The sequence below is a fragment of the Oncorhynchus keta genome, chromosome 7 (assembly GCF_023373465.1).
Source record: "Oncorhynchus keta strain PuntledgeMale-10-30-2019 chromosome 7, Oket_V2, whole genome shotgun sequence".
NCBI lineage: Eukaryota > Metazoa > Chordata > Actinopteri > Salmoniformes > Salmonidae > Oncorhynchus > Oncorhynchus keta.
Genome location: NC_068427.1, coordinates 54,952,059 through 54,973,996, shown reverse-complemented (window position 1 = coordinate 54,973,996; position 21,938 = coordinate 54,952,059). Strand labels below are relative to the sequence as shown.

At 49.0% G+C, this 21,938-nt stretch overlaps 1 protein-coding gene and 2 long non-coding RNA genes across 4 annotated transcripts in view; 2 read left to right on the top strand and 1 right to left on the bottom strand.

Annotated features, from left to right (window-relative positions):
- tspearb (thrombospondin-type laminin G domain and EAR repeats b) overlaps window positions 1-21,938 on the top strand; it is a 46,108-nt gene that overhangs the window by 6,255 nt on the left and 17,915 nt on the right. Inside the window, exons 5-7 of the mRNA XM_052523282.1 lie at window positions 6,905-7,036; window positions 7,349-7,581; window positions 13,240-13,429. Coding sequence (XP_052379242.1) covers window positions 6,905-7,036; window positions 7,349-7,581; window positions 13,240-13,429 — 555 coding nt within the window. The remainder of the gene's footprint in view (window positions 1-6,904; window positions 7,037-7,348; window positions 7,582-13,239; window positions 13,430-21,938) is intronic.
- Window positions 11,412-12,780, top strand: LOC127931246 (uncharacterized). The gene is made up of 3 exons (XR_008140508.1): window positions 11,412-11,793; window positions 12,289-12,402; window positions 12,671-12,780. It is a non-coding gene; the product is annotated as an uncharacterized LOC127931246 (long non-coding RNA).
- Window positions 12,013-12,780, bottom strand: LOC127931245 (uncharacterized). 2 transcript variants are annotated; one of them, XR_008140506.1, is made up of 3 exons: window positions 12,639-12,780; window positions 12,338-12,446; window positions 12,013-12,146 (listed from the first exon to the last, which is right to left on the bottom strand). It is a non-coding gene; the product is annotated as an uncharacterized LOC127931245 (long non-coding RNA). The 2 variants fall into 2 exon arrangements; XR_008140507.1 differs by lacking the exon at window positions 12,013-12,146 and adding an exon at window positions 12,172-12,255 and having other exon boundaries at window positions 12,333-12,446.

The window sequence follows — 21,938 nt, the reverse complement described above, 5'->3', positions numbered from 1 at the left end:
TACACTACCCTCTGTCTCCTTATGGTGAGTAGAGATTATATACTACCCTCTGTCTCCTTATGGTGAGTAGAGATTTAATACTACCCTCTGTCACCTTATGGTGAGTAGAGATGATATACTATCCTCTGTCTCCTTATGGTGAGTAGAGATGATATACTATCCTCTGTCTCCTTATGGTGAGTAGAGATGATATACTACCCTCTGTCTCCTTATGGTGAGTAGAGATGATACACTACCCTCTGTCTCCTTATGGTGAGTAGAGATTATATACTACCCTCTGTCTCCTTATGGTGAGTAGAGATGATATACTATCCTCTGTCTCCTTATGGTGAGTAGAGATGATATACTACCCTCTGTCTCCTTATGGTGAGTAGAGATGATATACTACCCTCTGTATCCTTACGGTGAGTAGAGATGATACACTACCCTCTGTATCCTTACGGTGAGTAGAGATGATACACTACCCTCTGTATCCTTACGGTGAGTAGAGATGATATACTACCCTCTGTATCCTTACGGTGAGTACAGATGATATACTACCCTCTGTATCCTTATGGTGAGTAGAGATGCACTACCCTCTATCCTCTGTCTCCTTACGGTGAGTAGAGATGCACTACCCTCTATCCTCTGTCTCCTTATGGTGAGTAGAGATGATATACTACCCTCTATCCTCTGTCTCCTTGTGGTGAGTAGAGATGATATACTACCCTCTATCCTCTGTCTCCTTATGTTGAGTAGAGATGCACTACCCTCTATCCTCTGTATCCTTATGGTGAGTAGAGATGCACTACCCTCTATCCTCTGTATCCTTATGGTGAGTAGAGATGCACTACCCTCTATCCTCTGTATCATTATGGTGAGTAGAGATGCACTACCCTCTATCCTCTGTATCCTTATGGTGAGTAGAGATGCACTACCCTCTATCCTCTGTATCCTTATGGTGAGTAGAGATGCACTACCCTCTATCCTCTGTATCATTATGGTGAGTAGAGATGCACTACCCTCTATCCTCTGTATCCTTATGGTGAGTAGAGATGCACTACCCTCTATCCTCTGTATCATTATGGTGAGTAGAGATGCACTACCCTCTATCCTCTGTCTCCTTATGGTGAGTAGAGATGCACTACCCTCTATCCTCTGTCTCCTTATGGTGAGTAGAGATGATATACTACCCTCTATCCTCTGTCTCCTTGTGGTGAGTAGAGATGATATACTACCCTCTATCTCCTTATGGTGAGTAGAGATGATATACTACCCTCTGTATCATTATGGTGAGTAGAGATGATATACTACCCTCTGTCTCCTTATGGTGAGTAGAGATGATATACTACCCTCTGTCTCCTTATGGTGAGTAGAGATGATATACTACCCTCTGTATCATTATGGTGAGTAGAGATGATATACTACCCTCTGTCTCCTTATGGTGAGTAGAGATGATATACTACCCTCTGTATCATTATGGTGAGTAGAGATGATATACTACCCTCTGTCTCCTTATGGTGAGTAGAGATGATATACTACCCTCTGTATCATTATGGTGAGTAGAGATGATATACTACCCTCTATCCTCTGTCTCCTTGTGGTGAGTAGAGATGATATACTACCCTCTGTATCATTATGGTGAGTAGAGATGATATACTACCCTCTGTATCATTATGGTGAGTAGAGATGATATACTACCCTCTGTATCATTATGGTGAGTAGAGATTATATACTACCCTCTGTCTCCTTATGGTGAGTAGAGATGATATACTACCCTCTGTATCATTATGGTGAGTAGAGATGATATACTACCCTCTATCCTCTGTCTCCTTGTGGTGAGTAGAGATGATATACTACCCTCTGTATCCTTACGGTGAGTAGAGATGATACACTACCCTCTGTATCCTTACGGTGAGTAGAGATGATACACTACCCTCTGTATCATTGCAGTGAGTAGAGATGATATACTACCCTCTGTATCATTGCAGTGAGTAGAGATGATATACTACCCTCTATCCTCTGTATCCTTATGGTGAGTAGAGATTATATACTACCCTCTATCCTCTGTCTCCTTATGGTGAGTAGAGATGATATACTACCCTCTGTCTCCTTATGGTGAGTAGAGATGATATACTACCCTCTGTCTCCTTATGGTGAGTAGAGATGATATACTACCCTCTATCCTCTGTATCCTTATGGTGAGTAGAGATGATATACTACCCTCTGTCTCCTTATGGTGAGTAGAGATGATATACTACCCTCTGTCTCCTTATGGTGAGTAGAGATGATATACTACCCTCTATCCTCTGTATCCTTATGGTGAGTAGAGATGATATACTACCCTCTATCCTCTGTCTCCTTATGGCGAGTAGAGATGATATACTACCCTCTACCCTCTGTCTCCTTATGGTGAGTAGAGATGATATACTACCCTCTATCCTCTGTCTCCTTATGGTGAGTAGAGATGATATACTACCCTCTATCCTCTGTATCCTTATGGTGAGTAGAGATGATATACTACCCTCTGTCTCCTTATGGTGAGTAGAGATGATATACTATCCTCTACCCTCTGTCTCCTTATGGTGAGTAGAGATGATATACTACCCTCTGTATCCTTATGGTGAGTAGAGATGATATACTACCCTCTATCCTCTGTATCATTATGGTGAGTAGAGATTATATACTACCTTCTGTATCCTTATGGTGAGTAGAGATGATATACTACCCTCTGTATCCTTATGGTGAGTAGAGATGATATACTACCCTCTGTATCCTTATGGTGAGTAGAGATGATATACTACCCTCTATCCTCTGTATCCTTATGGTGAGTAGAGATGATACACTACCCTCTGTATCCTTATGGTGAGTAGAGATGATATACTACCCTCTGTCTCCTTATGGTGAGTAGAGATTATATACTACCCTCTGTCTCCTTATGGTGAGTAGAGATGATATACTACCCTCTGTCTCCTTATGGTGAGTAGAGATGATATACTACCCTCTGTCTCCTTATGGTGAGTAGAGATGATATACTACCCTCTATCCTCTGTATCATTGCGGTGAGTAGAGATGATATACTACCCTCTATCCTCTGTATCATTGCGGTGAGTAGACCTGTGGACGGTTTTGCGTTGAGCTCTCTAAAACAATCACAATCATCCTGGCGGATGATTATCTCTGTCCCTCCATGACTGTCTGGGTTTGGATTTGTTTTATAGCTGTAAATAGTTGTGTTGTGATGGTATGGTGAACAGGGTAACTGTATCTGTGAGTTGAGTCAGTGGTTGTGACAGTGTATGTCGGGTCGGGTGTTTCATGTGTCTCTCTGTGAAAACACAGTGATGGGACCGGCTTGTTGTGTATACTGCCGTTCTCCTGATAGACATGGGGACATGGACATGGACATCAAATGACCCATTCCATAGATACAGGGCATTCGGAAAGTATTCAGACCCCTTGACCTTTTCCACATTCTGTTACGTTACAGCCTTATTCTAAAACACATTGAATTTCCCCCTCATCAATCTACACACAATACTTCATCATGACATCACAATACCCCATAATGACATCACAATACTTCATCATGACATCACAATACCCCATAATGACATCACAATACTTCATCATGACATCACAATACCCCATAATGACATCACAATACTTCATCATGACATCACAATACCCCATAATGACATCACAATACTTCATCATGACATCACAATACCCCATAATGACATCACAATACTTCATCATGACATAGCAACATTTTTAAAAAACAACATTTTAGCAAAATTATTCAAAATAAAAACTGAAATATGACATTTACATAAGTATTCAAACCCTTTACTCAGTACTTTTGTTGAAGCACCTTTGGCAGAGATTACAGCCTCGAGTCTTCTTGGGTATGACGCTACAAGCTTGTCACACCTGTATTTGGGGATTTTCTCCCATTCTTCTCTACAGATCCTCTCAACCTCTGTCAGGTTGGATGGGGAGAAGGTTCACCGTCCGAGGTCCTGAGCGCTCTGTTTCCATCAAGGATCTCTCTGTACTTTGCTCCGTTTATCTTTCCCTCGATCCTGAGTAGTCTCACAGTCTCTGCTGCTGAGGTCGCTGTGTTCCTGGGGACCTTCAATGCTGCAGAAATGTTTTGGTCCCCTTCCCCAGATCTGTGCCTCGGCACAATCCTGTCTCGGAGCTCTACGGCTCCTTCGACCTCATGGCTTGGTTTTTGCTCTGACATGCACTGTCAACTGTGGGACCTTATATAGACAGGTGTGTGCCTTTCCAAATCATGTCCAATCAATTTAATTTACCACAGGTGGACTCCAATCAAGTTGTAGAAACATCAAGGATGATCAATGGAAACAGGATGCACCTGAGTTCAATTTAGAGTCTCATAGCAAAGGTCCTGAATACTTATGTAAATAAGTTATTTCTGTTTTTCATTTTATACATTTCCAAACATTTCTAAAAATCTGTTTTCACTTTGTCATTGTGGGGTTTTCAAATAAGGCTGTAACGTCATTTTCTTTGGGGGGTCAAAGGGTCTGAATACTTTAGGAATGCACTGTGGGCTTTGGTAAAAAAAAGTAGGTCACTATTTATTGAATATTGTGTCGTTTGGGACCCAGGCATAGTCCAGGCTTAACAGAATGAAGACTATCCGAACGTTACTCTACAGGTGACGTCAGGTATAGCTGTCGGATCCAAAACTAAACGATACATGGATCCATCACTAATGTATTGAAGATCTCATTGGTTTGCTTCACACTATTTGATACTGTGATCCTAAACACTGCATTCAGACATCTTGACTGATGTGTCTGGTCGTCCTCTGAGTGTGACATCTGTCATTGAATAATCGTTTTACTGCTGACAAAACATTCATCGTTAGTGATTCGGTGTGGGTTTTGTCACCTCTCACTGCCTTGGCAGAACAATGAATCGTCTTTGAGAAAGGACGTAGATTTTGATCTTGGAAGCTCCTCGGCTCAACTGTTGCCAGCAAATCAAGACGCCAACGTAAAGCAGTCAGCAGCAAGGTTTTAGTCGTGGCAGGACCCCTGTGGAAATGAGACTCCAGGCTTGATGGTGTTTTAATAGTCCATCGTTGTTTATGTATGTAATGTCTCCGTGTGGAGCAGTCTACCACTGTCACTTAGTCAATTAAATCAATCAATGTTTTTACACCTCTCAGGTTGGATAAACTTGAATTAATAGATATATAACCTCATTGGCTAGGAGCTGTCTATACATCTCATTGGCTAGGAGCTGTCTATACATCTCATTGGCTAGGAGCTGTCTATACATCTCATTGGCTAGGAGCTGTCTATACATCTCATTGGCTAGGAGCTGTCTATACATCTCATTGGCTAGGAGCTGTCTATACATCTCATTGGCTAGGAGCTGTCTATACATCTCATTGGTTAGGAGCTGTCTATACATCTCATTGGTTAGGAGCTGTCTATACATCTCATTGGCTAGGAGCTGTCTATACATCTCATTGGTTAGGAGCTGTCTATACATCTCATTGGTTAGGAGCTGTCTATACATCTCATTGGTTAGGAGCTGTCTATACATCTCATTGGCTAGGAGCTGTCTATACATCTCATTGGTTAGGAGCTGTCTATACATCTCATTGGCTAGGAGCTGTCTATACATCTCATTGGTTAGGAGCTGTCTATACATCTCATTGGCTAGGAGCTGTCTATACATCTCATTGGTTAGGAGCTGTCTATACATCTCATTGGTTAGGAGCTGTCTATACATCTCATTGGCTAGGAGCTGTCTATACATCTCATTGGTTAGGAGCTGTCTATACATCTCATTGGCTAGGAGCTGTCTATACATCTCATTGGTTAGGAGCTGTCTATACATCTCATTGGTTAGGAGCTGTCTATACATCTCATTGGCTAGGAGCTGTCTATACATCTCATTGGTTAGGAGCTGTCTATACATCTCATTGGCTAGGAGCTGTCTATACATCTCATTGGTTAGGAGCTGTCTATACATCTCATTGGTTAGGAGCTGTCTATACATCTCATTGGCTAGGAGCTGTCTATACATCTCATTGGCTAGGAGCTGTCTATACATCTCATTGTTGTTGCCCCATAAATCTAGTCAGTGTTGTTGCCCCATACATCTAGTCAGTGTTGTTGCCCCATACATCTAGTCAGTGTTGTTTCCCCATACATCTAGTCAGTGTTGTTGCCCCATACATCTAGTCAGTGTTGTTGTCCCATACATCTAGTCAGTGTTGTTGCCCCATACATCTAGTCAGTGCTGTTGCCCCATACATCTAGTCAGTGTTGTTGCCCCATACATCTAGTCAGTGTTGTTGCCCCATACATCTAGTCAGTGTTGTTGCCCCATACATCTAGTCAGTGTTGTTTCCCCATACATCTAGTCAGTGTTGTTGCCCCATACATCTAGTCAGTGTTGTTGCCCCATACATCTAGTCAGTGTTGTTGCCCCATACATCTAGTCAGTGTTGTTGCCCCATACATCTAGTCAGTGTTGTTGCCCCATACATCTAGTCAGTGTTGTTGCCCCATACATCTAGTCAGTGTTGTTGCCCCATACATCTAGTCAGTGTTGTTGCCCCATACATCTAGTCAGTGTTGTTGCCCCATACATCTAGTCAGTGTTGTTGCCCCATACATCTAGTCAGTGTTGTTTCCCCATACATCTAGTCAGTGTTGTTTCCCCATACATCTAGTCAGTGTTGTTGCCCCATACATCTAGTCAGTGTTGTTGCCCCATACATCTAGTCAGTGTTGTTTCCCCATACATCTAGTCAGTGTTGTTGCCCCATACATCTAGTCAGTGCTGTTGCCCCATACATCTAGTCACCAGACAGATCATCAGGATCAATTGAAATGAAATTGGACTCAATGCTCTCTCTCCTCCGTAACAGAGGCAGAAGTGTTGATAACCCCGGGGACCCAGCCTCCCTGTGCCAAGGCAGAGGAGGGCCAGCTGTGGTTTAACACACTGAAGAAAGGCTTGTTCCTGTGTGATGGACGGCTGTGGATGCCTCTGCTGCAAGGTGAGATTTTTGTGTCTGACTGATGTAATAGGTTTCAGACCAGGAGTTAACATCTCTGGTTCTGCAGTGCCACAGGCATTGTCATGGTTTTGGATTTTAATGGGAGACCGGGTGTGAAGAATTTAGCCAACTATGTTTGGTGAGGTGATTGGTGGAACCAGAGGTTGGTAGTTTGGCTCTGGTACTCCAGGACCAAGGTAACCTCTTCCTGGTCGAAATGTTATCTTGTGTTCAGGAATAATCACTTATTCTATAGCCTAGATGCATCAGTGACAACCGACCAACTGAATAACGCTAGTCTCTAATGCACAGAGAAAGAGCGTCTGGACTATGTTGAAGACTACCAAGACCTTTACACCAACTCAGAGACGTTCGACATCGAGGTGTTTCACATCCCCTCCCAAGGACTGTTCGCTGCCACAGCCAATCGCGAGACCAAGCCGGGCTCTGGAATCTACAAGTGGGTGGATGGGAAGTTTCAAGTGTATCAGAACATCATCACCTATGAAGCACGGGCATGGAAGTACTTTACTGTGGGCAACAAGGTGAGTACCTGTCTAGGTGTGGTCTATGATTAAAAGTAGTGCACTACAAAACAGAGTAGGGTGCCATTTGGGACAAAGTCCAAGATTTAAAGTCATCTTAATACGACTAGTGACTAGTTTGACTTGATAAACTTTCCCAGAAGGCCATGGCTGGTTGGATGACATCATCTCAACCAGTTTAGCTGGATGAAGACTCCTCAGACCTCTGTCTGTGAGGGTAATGGTGGAACATGACACCGGTCGAGTCTTTCTGCTCTCAACAACAGAGACTGCACCCCTAGAGCAAACACAACACAACACAAACCCTGTGTAATGTCCACAGCTGCTCCCGGTCCCAGCACAGAGAGGTCTTTGATGTGGTCATGAACCGAGGAAGAGGGAGCTGAAGGCTGCTGTCGTAAATCACACGTGTATAATCACAGAAATGTATTTTGTCTGATGTTTATAATGATGATTTATGACCACCACCTCCCCACTTCCCCTTTAGTGTCATCTCACAGTTAATTACAGCTGGGAGTCAGAAGCCGTTTGATTCTCTGTTCTGTCAATACCTGCTGCAGTGTACTTATCACTGGGGTGTGTCTGAAATGGCACCTTATTCCCTATATAGTGCACTACTTTTGACCAGAGACCTATGGGCCACGGTCAAAAGCAGTGCACTATGTAGGGAATAGGGTGCCATTTTGGACGGACATTAGGTGTTTTCTCACTCACCGTGTTCATCTTGATCATGTGTTACGTTATGTTTGAAGGGAAGAAAGATTTGTAGTAAACTTGACTGTGAATGAACTGACATTTTACATCAGAAGATCCTCACTCAGAGTATAGATGCTCACTCACAGTATAGATGCTCACTCACAGTATAGATGCTCACTCGGAGTATAGATGCTCACTCAGAGTATAGATGCTCACTCAGAGTATAGATCCTCACTCAGAGTATAGATGCTCACTCAGAGTATAGATGCTCACTCGGAGTATAGATGCTCACTCGGAGTATAGATGCTCACTCGGAGTATAGATGCTCACTCGGAGTATAGATGCTCACTCGGAGTATAGATGCTCACTCGGAGTATAGATGCTCACTCGGAGTATAGATGCTCACTCGGAGTATAGATGCTCACTCGGAGTATAGATGCTCACTCGGAGTATAGATGCTCACTCGGAGTATAGATGCCCAGGGCCCTAATCCCCGACACTCAACAGAGAAAGAGACGCCGATATAGAGACTGACGTGCTGCTCACCCAGGACCCTAATCCCCGACCCTCAACAGAGAAAGAGACGCCGATATAGAGGCTGACGTGCTGCTCACCCAAGGCCCTAATCCCCGACCCTCAACAGAGAAAGAGACGCCGATATAGAGGCTGACGTGCTGCTCACCCAAGGCCCTAATCCCCGACCCTCAACAGAGAAAGAGACGCCGATATAGAGGCTGACGTGCTGCTCACCCAGGGCCCTAATCTCCGACACTCAACAGAGAAAGAGACGCCGATATAGAGGCTGACATGCGGGAACCCCCGACGAAGCTAAGGCTTCACAGGAGAGAGAAAATAAACCACCTCTACCCTCTGTTCTACTGGCGAATTTACAATCACAGGAGAACAAACTGGACGAGCTCCGATTGAGACTATCCTATCAGCGAGACCTGAAGAACTGTAATATCCTATAATATATAATAAATGTAATAATAACTGTAATATATATAAATATATATTTCTCAGAAACTTGGCTGAGCATCAGCAGGAAAGAACGTCGGTGGGATGGTGGTAAAAGCTGAAATCTGTCTGTCTTCATTTCTACCAGCATGTCACCTGTTCGACTAGAGATGGAAAAAAAACTCTAGATCACCTTTACTCCACATACAGACGCATACAAAGCTCTCCCTCGCCCTCCATTTGGCAAGTCGGACCATAAATCTATCTTCCTGATTCCTGCTTACAAGCAAAATCTCAAACAGGAAGTGATGCGCTTAATACGGAAGTGGTCAGATGCCAAGCTTCAGGAACGTTCGCTAGCACAAATATGTTTCCGGGACTCATCCGATGGCATTGAGGAGTTCTCCACATCAGTCACCGGCTTCATTAATAAGTGCGTCAACGACGTTATCCCCACAGTGACCGTACGTACATATCCCAACCAGAAGCCATGAATTGTAGATAACATCTACACTGAGCTAAAGGCTAGAGCTGCAGCTTTCAAGGACTAACCCGGACGCCAGCTAAGCCCTCCGACGAACAATCAAACAGGCAAAACGTCAATACAGGAACAAGATCAAATCCTACTACACTCTGACGCTCATCGGATGTGGTAGGCCTTTCAAACTACTATAGACTACAAGGGGAACCACAGCCGAGAGCTGCCCAGTGACACAAGCCTACCAGACGAGCTAAATGCCTTCTATGCTCACTTCGAGGCAAGTAACACTGAAACATGCATGAGAGCACCAGCTGTTCCGGACGACTGTGTGATCACACTCTCCACAACCGATGTGATTAAGACAGGTCAACATTCACAAGGCCGCATGGCCAGACGGAGTACCAGGACGTACATTCCGAGCTGACAAGTGTCTTCACTGATATTTTAAACGCCTCCTTGTCTGAGTCTGTAATACCATTACATTTACATTACATTTAAGTCATTTAGCAGACGCTCTTATCCAGAGCGACTTACAAATTGGTGCATACACCTTATGACAACCAGTGGAACAGCCACTTGCATCTAAATCTTGTTGGGGGAGAAGGATTACCTACCCTTACTTACCCTATCCTAGGTATTCCTTGAAGAGGTGGGGTTTCAGGTGTCTCCGGAAGGTGGTGATTGACTCCGCTGTCCTGGCGTCGTGAGGGAGTTTGTTCCACCAACATGTTTCAAGCAGACCACCATTGTCCCTGCGCCCAAGAACACTAAAGTAATGACTACCGACCCGTAGCACTCATGTCTGAAGCCATGAAGTGCTTTGAAAGGCTGGTCATGGCTCACATCAACACCATTATCCCAGAAACCCTAGACCCACTCCAATTTGCATACCGCCCAACAGATCCACAGATGATGCAATCTCTATTGCACTACACACTGCCCTTTCCCACCTGGACAAAAGGAACGCCTATGTCAGAATGCTATTCATTGACTACAGCTCAGCGTTCAACACCATAGTGTCCTCAAAGCTCATCAATAAGCTAAGGACCCTGGGACTAAACACCTCCCTCTGGAACTGGATCCTGGACTTCCTGACGTGCCGCCCCCAGGTGGTAAGGGTAGGAACAACACATCCGCCACGCTGATCGTCAACACGGGAGTCCCTCAGGGGTGCGTGCTCAGTCCCCTCCTGTACTCTCAGTCTCTGTTATTATCTATGCAGTCACTTTAATAACTCTTAACTACATTTACATATTACCTCAATTACCTCGACGAACCGTTACCCTCTGTATATAGATTCCACATTGACTCTGTACCGGTACCCCCTGTATATAGCCTCCACATTGACTCTGTACTGGTACCCCCTGTATATAGCCTCCACATTGACTCTGTACCGGTACCCCCTGTATGTAGCCTCCACATTGACTCTGTACCGTAGCCCCCTGTATATAGCCTCCACATTGACTCTGTACCGTAATACCCTGTATATAGCCTCCACATTGACTCTGTACCGGTACCCCCTGTATATAGCCTCCACATTGACTCTGTACCGGTACCCCCTGTATATAGCCTCCACATTGACTCTGTACCGGTACCCCCTGTATATAGCCTCCACATTGACTCTGTACCGTAACCCCCTGTATATAGCCTCCACATTGACTCTGTACTTTTTTTTAGGTATTTTCTTAAAACTTCATTGTTGGTTAAGGGCTCGTAAGTAAGCATTTCACTGTAAGGTCTACTACACCTGTTGTATTCAGCATTTCACTGTAAGGTCTACTACACCTGTTGTATTCAGCATTTCACTGTAAGGTCTACTACACCTGTTGTATTCAGCATTTCACTGTAAGGTCTACTTCACCTGTTGTATTCAGCATTTCACTGTAAGGTCTACTACACCTGTTGTATTCAGCATTTCACTGTAAGGTCTACGACACCTGTTGTATTCAGCATTTCACTGTAAGGTCTACTACACCTGTTGTATTCAGCATTTCACTGTAAGGTCTACTACACCTGTTGTATTCAGCATTTCACTGTAAGGTCTACTACACCTGTTGTATTCAGCATTTCACTGTAAGGTCTACGACACCTGTTGTATTCAGCATTTCACTGTAAGGTCTACTACACCTGTTGTATTCAGCATTTCACTGTAAGGTCTACTACACCTGTTGTATTTGGCATTTCACTGTGAGGTCTACTACACCTGTTGTATTCAGCATTTCACTGTAAGGTCTACTACACCTGTTGTATTTGGCATTTCACTGTGAGGTCTACTACACCTGTTGTATTTGGCATTTCACTGTGAGGTCTACTACACCTGTTGTATTCAGCATTTCACTGTGAGGTCTACTACACCTGTTGTATTCAGCATTTCACTGTAAGGTCTACTACACCTGTTGTATTCAGCATTTCACTGTAAGGTCAACTACACCTGTTGTATTCAGCATTTCACTGTGAGGTCTACTACACCTGTTGTATTCAGCATTTCACTGTAAGGTCAACTACACCTGTTGTATTCAGCATTTCACTGTAAGGTCTACCTACACCTGTTGTATTCAGCATTTCACTGTGAGGTCTACTACACCTGTTGTATTCAGCATTTCACTGTAAGGTCAACTACACCTGTTGTATTCAGCATTTCACTGTAAGGTCTACTACACCTGTTGTATTCAGCATTTCACTGTAAGGTCAACTACACCTGTTGTATTCAGCATTTCACTGTAAGGTCTACCTACACCTGTTGTATTCAGCATTTCACTGTAAGGTCTACTACACCTGTTGTATTCATCATTTCACTGTAAGGTCTACTACACCTGTTGTATTCATCATTTCACTGTAAGGTCTACCTACACCTGTTGTATTCAGCATTTCACTGTAAGGTCTACTACACCTGTTGTATTCAGCAGTTCACTGTAAGGTCTACTACACCTGTTGTATTCAGCATTTCACTGTAAGGTCTACTACACCTGTTGTATTCAGCATTTCACTGTAAGGTCTACTACACCTGTTGTATTCAGCATTTCACTGTGAGGTCTACTACACCTGTTGTATTCAGCATTTCACTGTAAGGTCTACTACACCTGTTGTATTCAGCATTTCACTGTAAGGTCTACTACACCTGTTGTATTTGGCATTTCACTGTGAGGTCTACTACACCTGTTGTATTCAGCATTTCACTGTGAGGTCTACTACACCTGTTGTATTCAGCATTTCACTGTGAGGTCTACTACACCTGTTGTATTCAGCATTTCACTGTAAGGTCTACCTACACCTGTTGTATTCAGCATTTCACTGTAAGGTCTACTACACCTGTTGTATTCAGCATTTCACTGTGAGGTCTACTACACCTGTTGTATTCAGCATTTCACTGTGAGGTCTACTACACCTGTTGTATTCAGCATTTCACTGTGAGGTCTACTACACCTGTTGTATTCAGCATTTCACTGTAAGGTCTACTACACCTGTTGTATTTGGCGCATGTGACAAATAACATTTGATTTGATTTGATTGTCCTTCTGTCACAGATGTTCCTAGCAGTGGCTAACTCCAAGGGCCAGCCTGGCGGGGAGTGGGAGGAGTCAGTGATCTACAAGTGGAGCAACAGGAAGTTAATGTTTCTACCTTATCAGACCATAGAGACACACAGTGCTCTGGACTGGGAGGCCTTCAGCATACAGGAACAACATTTCCTGGCTGTGGCCAATCACAGACGAGGTAATGTACCCCAATGGCAAATCACAGAACAGGTCATCTCAGAACTAAATGTTGTATGTGATGGCCAGCTAAGAGACAACAGGCGAGGATACAATTGCAGTCTGTCTGCCAATTACGACTGTGTTGTAAACTTTGGAAGGATTATGGGAGAAAAGGATTTAAATTCCACCAATAATCCCAGGCTAAGATTGTGCTCAGCCAATTACAATACAATGTTTAAAGACCAGTAAGATTTGCCCAACCAAGAATACCTCCCTGACTTCTCTCAGTCCACAGTTTCTCTGCTGGCATCACTGCTCTAACAAGGGGCTGCGGGCTTCTACGTGCTGGCAGAGTGCTGGCAGAGTGCCGGCTGCTGCAGGTGTACAGGCTGTGCTGATGTGGGGCTGCTCTGATTTAACTGTTAGATGTCTTGTTAGATCCATGAAAAGCGCTCCTTTATGGCTCCTTTATGGGTCTTTTGAGCTTTGATCAATGAAAGACAGGGAACACTATAACTTCACAGGATGGGAAGGGAGAGGTGGAGGGAAGGAGAAGGGGGGAGAGATGGAGGGAAGGAGAAGGGGGGAGAGGTGGAGGGAAGGAGAAGAGGGAGAGGTGGAGGGAAGGAGAAGGGGGGAGAGGTGGAGGGAAGGAGAAGGGAGAGAGGTGGAGGGAAGGAGAAGGGAGAGAGGTGGAGGGAAGGAGAAGGGGGAGAGGTGGAGGGAAGGGAGAGAGGTGGAGGGAAGGAGAAGGGAGAGAGGTGGAGGGAAGGAGAAGGGGAGAGAGGTGGAGGGAAGGAGAAGGGGGAGAGGTGGAGGGAAGGAGAAGGGGGAGAGGTGGAGGGAAGGAGAAGGGGAGAGGTGGAGGGAAGGAGAAGGGGGAGAGGTGGAGGGAAGGAGAAGGGGGAGAGGTGGAGGGAAGGAGAAGGGGGAGAGGTGGAGGGAAGGAGAAGGGGGAGAGGTGGAGGGAAGGAGAAGGGGGAGAGGTGGAGGGAAGGAGAAGGGGGAGAGGTGGAGGGAAGGAGAAAGGGGAGAGGTGGAGGGGAGGGAAGGGAGAGAGGTGGAGGGAAGGAGAAGGGAGAGAGGTGGAGAAGGGGGGAGAGGTGGAGGGAAGGAGAAGGGGGAGAGGTGGAGGGAAGGAGAAGGGAGAGAGGTGGAGGGAAGGAGAAGGGGGAGAGGTGGAGGGAAGGGAGAGAGGTGGAGGGAAGGAGAAGGGAGAGAGGTGGAGGGAAGGAGAAGGGTGGAGGGAAGGAGAAGGGGGAGAGGTGGAGGGAAGGAGAAGGGGGAGAGGTGGAGGGAAGGAGAAGGGGGAGAGGTGGAGGGAAGGAGAAGGGGGGAGAGGTGGAGGGAAGGAGAAGGGGGAGAGGTGGAGGGAAGGAGAAGGGGAGAGGTGGGAGGGAAGGAGAAGGGGGAGGGGTGGAGGGAAGGAGAAGGGGGAGAGGTGGAGGGAAGGAGAAAGGGGAGAGGTGGAGGGGAGGGAAGGGAGAGAGGTGGAGGGAAGGAGAAGGGAGAGAGGTGGAGAAGGGGGAGAGGTGGAGGGAAGGAGAAGGGGGAGAGGTGGAGGGAAGGAGAAGGGGGAGAGGTGGAGGGAAGGGGAAGGGGGAGAGGTGGAGGGAAGGAGAAGGGGGGAGAGGTGGAGGGAAGGAGAAGGGGGAGAGGTGGAGGGAAGGGAGAGGTGGAGGGAAGGAGAAGGGGGAGAGGTGGAGGGAAGGAGAAGGGGAGAGGTGGAGGGAAGGAGAAGAGGGAGAGGTGGAGGGAAGGAGAAGGGGGAGAGGTGGAGGGAAGGGAGAGGTGGAGGGAAGGAGAAAGGGGAGAGGTGGAGGGAAGGAGAAGGGGGAGAGGTGGAGGGAAGGAGAAGGGGGAGAGGTGGAGGGAAGGGAGAGGTGGAGGGAAGGAGAAAGGGGAGAGGTGGAGGGAAGGAGAAGGGGAGAGGTGGGGGAGAGGTGGAGGGAAGGAGAAGGGGGAGAGGTGGAGGGAAGGAGAAGGGGGAGAGGTGGAGGGAAGGAGAAGGTGGGAGAGGTGGAGGGAAGGAGAAGGGGGAGAGGTGGAGGGAAGGAGAAGGGGGAGAGGTGGGGGAGAGGTGGAGGGAAGGAGAAGGGGAGAGGTGGAGGGAAGGAGAAGGGGGAGAGGTGGAGGGAAGGAGAAGGGGGGAGAGGTGGAGGGAAGGAGAAGGGGGAGAGGTGGAGGGAAGGAGAAGGGGGGAGAGGGGGGGGGAAGGAGAAGGGGGAGAGGTGGAGGGAAGGAGAAGGGGGAGAGGTGGAGGGAAGGAGAAGGGGGAGAGGTGGAGGGAAGGAGAAGGGGGAGAGGTGGAGGGAAGGAGAAGGGGGAGAGGTGGAGGGAAGGAGAAGGGGGAGAGGTGGAGGGAAGGAGAAGGGGGAGAGGTGGAGGGAAGGGTCTAGAGGTAGAGGGAAGGGTCTAGAGGTGGAGGGAAGGGTCTAGAGGTGGAGGGAAGGGTCTAGAGGTGGAGGGAAGGGTCAACAGGTGGAGGGAAGGGTCTAGAGGTGGAGGGAAGGGTCTAGAGGTGGAGGGAAGGGTCTAGAGGTGGAGGGAAGGGTCTAGAGGTGGAGGGAAGGAGAAAGGGGAGAGGTGGAGGGAAGGAGAAGGGGGGAGAGGTGGAGGGAAGGAGAAGGGGGAGAGGTGGAGGGAAGGGAGAGGTGGAGGGAAGGAGAAAGGGGAGAGGTGGAGGGAAGGAGAAGGGGGGGGAGGTGGAGGGAAGGAGAAGGGGGAGAGGTGGAGGGAAGGGAGAGGTGGAGGGAAGGAGAAGGGGGAGAGGTGGAGGGAAGGAGAAGGGGGAGAGGGGGAGGGAAGGGAGAGGTGGAGGGAAGGAGAAGGGGGGAGAGGTGGAGGGAAGGAGAAGGGGGAGAGGTGGAGGGAAGGAGAAGGGGGGAGAGGTGGAGGGAAGGAGAAGGGGGAGAGGTGGAGGGAAGGAGAAGGGGGAGAGGTGGAGGGAAGGAGAAGGGGGGAGAGGTGGAGGGAAGGAGAAGGGGGAGAGGTGGAGGGAAGGAGAAGGGGGAGAGGTGGAGGGAAGGGAGAGAGGTGGCGGGAAGGAGAAGGGAGAGATGTGGAGGGAAGGAGATTATTGGCTCAAAGCATAAATCTTGCCTATTGGCTCAAAGCATATACCCTGCCTATTGGCTCAAAGCATAAACCCTGCCTATTGGCTCAAAGCATATACCCTGCCTATTGGCTCAAAGCATAAACCCTGCCTATTGGCTCAAAGCATAAACCCTGCCTATTGGCTCAAAGCATATACCCTGCCTATTGGCTCAAAGCATATACCCTGCCTATTGGCTCAAAGCATATACCCTGCCTATTGGCTCAAAGCATAAACCCTGCCTATTGGCTCAAAGCATATACCCTGCCTATTGGCTCAAAGCATATACCCTGCCTATTGGCTCAAAGCATAAACCCTGCCTATTGGCTCAAAGCATAAACCCTGCCTATTGGCTCAAAGCATAAATCCTGCCTATTGGCTCAAAGCATAAATCCTGCCTATTTGCTCAAAGCATAAATCCTGCCTATTGGCTCACGCTGTTGAGTTATGGCCACACAAGAAAATAAATGCTGACAATTCAGCTTCAGCTAAACATCCTAAAATGTCACAAGAAGTGAGGAGGTGTTGTTGGTCGACCAGTAACATTATAGGACCTATGGTGTTACATTCAGTTCTGTTACAGGGAGCTCCAACAGTAGTGGGACAGGGAGCTCCAACAGTAGTGGGACAGGGCGCTCCAACAGTAGTGGGACAGGGAGCTCCAACAGTAGTGGGACAGGGAGCTCCAACAGTAGTGGGACAGGGCGCTCCAACAGTAGTGGGACAGGGAGCTCCAACAGTAGTGGGACAGGGAGCTCCAACAGTAGTGGGACAGGGCGCTCCAACAGTAGTGGGACAGGGAGCTCCAACAGTAGTGGGACAGGGCGCTCCAACAGTAGTGGGACAGGGAGCTCCAACAGTAGTGGGACAGGGCGCTCCAACAGTAGTGGGACAGGGCGCTCCAACAGTAGTGGGACAGGGAGCTCCAACAGTAGTGGGACAGGGAGCTCCAACAGTAGTGGGACAGGGAGCTCCAACAGTAGTGGGACAGGGCGCTCCAACAGTAGTGGGACAGGGAGCTCCAACAGTAGTGGGACAGGGCGCTCCAACAGTAGTGGGTCAGGGAGCTCCAACAGTAGTGGGACAGGGCGCTCCAACAGTAGTGGGACAGGGAGCTCCAACAGTAGTGGGACAGGGCGCTCCAACAGTAGTGGGACAGGGCGCTCCAACAGTAGTGGGACAGGGAGCTCCAACAGTAGTGGGACAGGGAGCTCCAACAGTAGTGGGACAGGGAGCTCCAACAGTAGTGGGACAGGGAGCTCCAACAGTAGTGGGACAGGGCGCTCCAACAGTAGTGGGACAGGGCGCTCCAACAGTAGTGGGACAGGGAGCTCCAACAGTAGTGGGACAGGGAGCTCCAACAGTAGTGGGACAGTGAGCTCCAACAGTAGTGGGACAGGGAGCTCCAACAGTAGTGGGACAGGGAGCTCCAACAGTAGTGGGACAGGGAGCTCCAACAGTAGTGGGACAGTGAGCTCCAACAGTAGTGGGACAGGGAGCTCCAACAGTAGTGGGACAGTGAGCTCCAACAGTAGTGGGACAGGGAGCTCCAACAGTAGTGGGACAGGGAGCTCCAACAGTAGTGGGACAGGGAGCTCCAACAGTAGTGGGACAGGGAGCTCCAACAGTAGTGGGACAGGGCGCTCCAACAGTAGTGGGACAGGGCGCTCCAACAGTAGTGGGACAGGGAGCTCCAACAGTAGTGGGACAGGGAGCTCCAACAGTAGTGGGACAGGGAGCTCCAACAGTAGTGGGACAGGGAGCTCCAACAGTAGTGGGACAGTGAGCTCCAACAGTAGTGGGACAGGGAGCTCCAACAGTAGTGGGACAGGGCGCTCCAACAGTAGTGGGACAGGGAGCTCCAACAGTAGTGGGACAGGGCGCTCCAACAGTAGTGGGACAGGGCGCTCCAACAGTAGTGGGACAGGGAGCTCCAACAGTAGTGGGACAGGGAGCTCCAACAGTAGTGGGACAGGGAGCTCCAACAGTAGTGGGACAGGGCGCTCCAACAGTAGTGGGACAGGGAGCTCCAACAGTAGTGGGACAGGGCGCTCCAACAGTAGTGGGACAGGGAGCTCCAACAGTAGTGGGACAGGGCGCTCCAACAGTAGTGGGACAGGGAGCTCCAACAGTAGTGGGACAGGGAGCTCCAACAGTAGTGGGACAGGGAGCTCCAACAGTAGTGGGACAGGGCGCTCCAACAGTAGTGGGACAGGGCGCTCCAACAGTAGTGGGACAGGGAGCTCCAACAGTAGTGGGACAGGGAGCTCCAACAGTAGTGGGACAGTGAGCTCCAACAGTAGTGGGACAGGGAGCTCCAACAGTAGTGGGACAGGGAGCTCCAACAGTAGTGGGACAGGGAGCTCCAACAGTAGTGGGACAGTGAGCTCCAACAGTAGTGGGACAGGGAGCTCCAACAGTAGTGGGACAGTGAGCTCCAACAGTAGTGGGACAGGGAGCTCCAACAGTAGTGGGACAGGGAGCTCCAACAGTAGTGGGACAGGGAGCTCCAACAGTAGTGGGACAGGGAGCTCCAACAGTAGTGGGACAGGGCGCTCCAACAGTAGTGGGACAGGGCGCTCCAACAGTAGTGGGACAGGGAGCTCCAACAGTAGTGGGACAGGGAGCTCCAACAGTAGTGGGACAGGGAGCTCCAACAGTAGTGGGACAGGGAGCTCCAACAGTAGTGGGACAGTGAGCTCCAACAGTAGTGGGACAGGGAGCTCCAACAGTAGTGGGACAGTGAGCTCCAACAGTAGTGGGACAGGGAGCTCCAACAGTAGTGGGACAGTGAGCTCCAACAGTAGTGGGACAGTGAGCTCCAACAGTAGTGGGACAGGAGCTCCAACAGTAGTGGGACAGGGAGCTCCAACAGTAGTGGGACAGGGAGCTCCAACAGTAGTGGGACAGGGAGCTCCAACAGTAGTGGGACAGGCGCTCCAACAGTAGTGGGACAGGGCGCTCCAACAGTAGTGGGACAGGAGCTCCAACAGTAGTGGGACAGGGAGCTCCAACAGTAGTGGGACAGGGAGCTCCAACAGTAGTGGGACAGGAGCTCCAACAGTAGTGGGACAGTGAGCTCCAACAGTAGTGGGACAGGGAGCTCCAACAGTAGTGGGACAGTGAGCTCCAACAGTAGTGGGACAGGGAGCTCCAACAGTAGTGGGACAGTGAGCTCCAACAGTAGTGGGACAGGGAGCTCCAACAGTAGTGGGACAGGGAGCTCCAACAGTAGTGGGACAGGGAGCTCCAACAGTAGTGGGACAGTGAGCTCCAACAGTAGTGGGACAGGGAGCTCCAACAGTAGTGGGACAGTGAGCTCCAACAGTAGTGGGACAGGGAGCTCCAACAGTAGTGGGACAGGGAGCTCCAACAGTAGTGGGACAGTGAGCTCCAACAGTAGTGGGACAGGGCGCTCCAACAGTAGTGGGACAGGGAGCTCCAACAGTAGTGGGACAGGGAGCTCCAACAGTAGTGGGACAGGGAGCTCCAACAGTAGTGGGACAAGGAGCTCCAACAGTAGTGGGACAGGGAGCTCCAACATTAGTGGGACAGGGAGCTCCAACAGTAGTGGGACAGGGAGCTCCAACAGTAGTGGGACAGGGAGCTCCAACATTAGTGGGACAGGGAGCTCCAACAGTAGTGGGACAGGGAGCTCCAACAGTAGTGGGACAGGGAGCTCCAACAGTAGTGGGACAGTGAGCTCCAACAGTAGTGGGACAGTGAGCTCCAACAGTAGTGGGACAGTGAGCTCCAACAGTAGTGGGACAGTGAGCTCCAACAGTAGTGGGACAGGGAGCTCCAACAGTAGTGGGACAGGGAGCTCCAACAGTAGTGGGACAGGGCGCTCCAACAGTAGTGGGACAGTGAGCTCCAACAGTAGTGGGACAGGGAGCTCCAACAGTAGTGGGACAGTGAGCTCCAACAGTAGTGGGACAGGGAGCTCCAACAGTAGTGGGACAGTGAGCTCCAACAGTAGTGGGACAGGGAGCTCCAACAGTAGTGGGACAGGGAGCTCCAACAGTAGTGGGACAGTGAGCTCCAACAGTAGTGGGACAGTGAGCTCCAACAGTAGTGGGACAGTGAGCTCCAACAGTAGTGGGACAGTGAGCTCCAACAGTAGTGGGACAGGGAGCTCCAACAGTAGTGGGACAGGGAGCTCCAACAGTAGTGGGACAGGGAGCTCCAACAGTAGTGGGACAGGGCGCTCCAACAGTAGTGGGACAGTGAGCTCCAACAGTAGTGGGACAGGGAGCTCCAACAGCAGTGGGACAGTGAGCTCCAACAGTAGTGGGACAGGGAGCTCCAACAGTAGTGGGACAGTGAGCTCCAACAGTAGTGGGACAGGGAGCTCCAACAGTAGTGGGACAGGGAGCTCCAACAGTAGTAGGACAGGGAGCTCCAACAATAGTGGGACAGGGAGCTCCAACAGTAGTGGGACAGGGAGCTCCAACAGTAGTGGGACAGGGAGCTCCAACAGTAGTGGGACAGTGAGCTCCAACAGTAGTGGGACAGGGAGCTCCAACAGTAGTGGGACAGGGAGCTCCAACAGTAGTGGGACAGGGAGCTCCAACAGTAGTGGGACAGGGAGCTCCAACAGTAGTGGGACAGGGAGCTCCAACAGTAGTGGGACAGGGCGCTCCAACAGTAGTGGGACAGTGAGCTCCAACAGTAGTGGGACAGGGAGCTCCAACAGTAGTGGGACAGTGAGCTCCAACAGTAGTGGGACAGGGCGCTCCAACAGTAGTGGGACAGGGAGCTCCAACAGTAGTGGGACAGGGAGCTCCAACAGTAGTGGGACAGGGAGCTCCAACAATAGTGGGACAGAGAGCTCCAACAGTAGTGGGACAGGGAGCTCCAACAGTAGTGGGACAGTGAGCTCCAACAGTAGTGGGACAGGGAGCTCCAACAGTAGTGGGACAGGGAGCTCCAACAGTAGTGGGACAGTGAGCTCCAACAGTAGTGGGACAGGGAGCTCCAACAGTAGTGGGACAGGGAGCTCCAACAGTAGTGGGACAGGGAGCTCCAACAGTAGTGGGACAGGGAGCTCCAACAGTAGTGGGACAGGGAGCTCCAACAGTAGTGGGACAGTGAGCTCCAACAGTAGTGGGACAGGGAGCCCCAACAGTAGTGGGACAGTGAGCTCCAACAGTAGTAGGACAGTGAGCTCTGTAGACTGATACCATGACTATGATGTTAAAATGTAGACTAACGCTAACCTCCCCTGTTATTGTAGTGGTGAGAGGTTAGCATGTCTATGATATAAAATGCTAACCTCCCCTGTTATTGTAATGGTGAGAGGTTAGCATGTCTTGGGGGTATGATATAAAATGCTAACCTCCCCTGATATTGTAATGTTGAGAGGTTAGCATGTCTTGGGGGTATGATATAAAATGCTAACCTCCCCTGTTATTGTAATGGTGAGAGGTTAGCA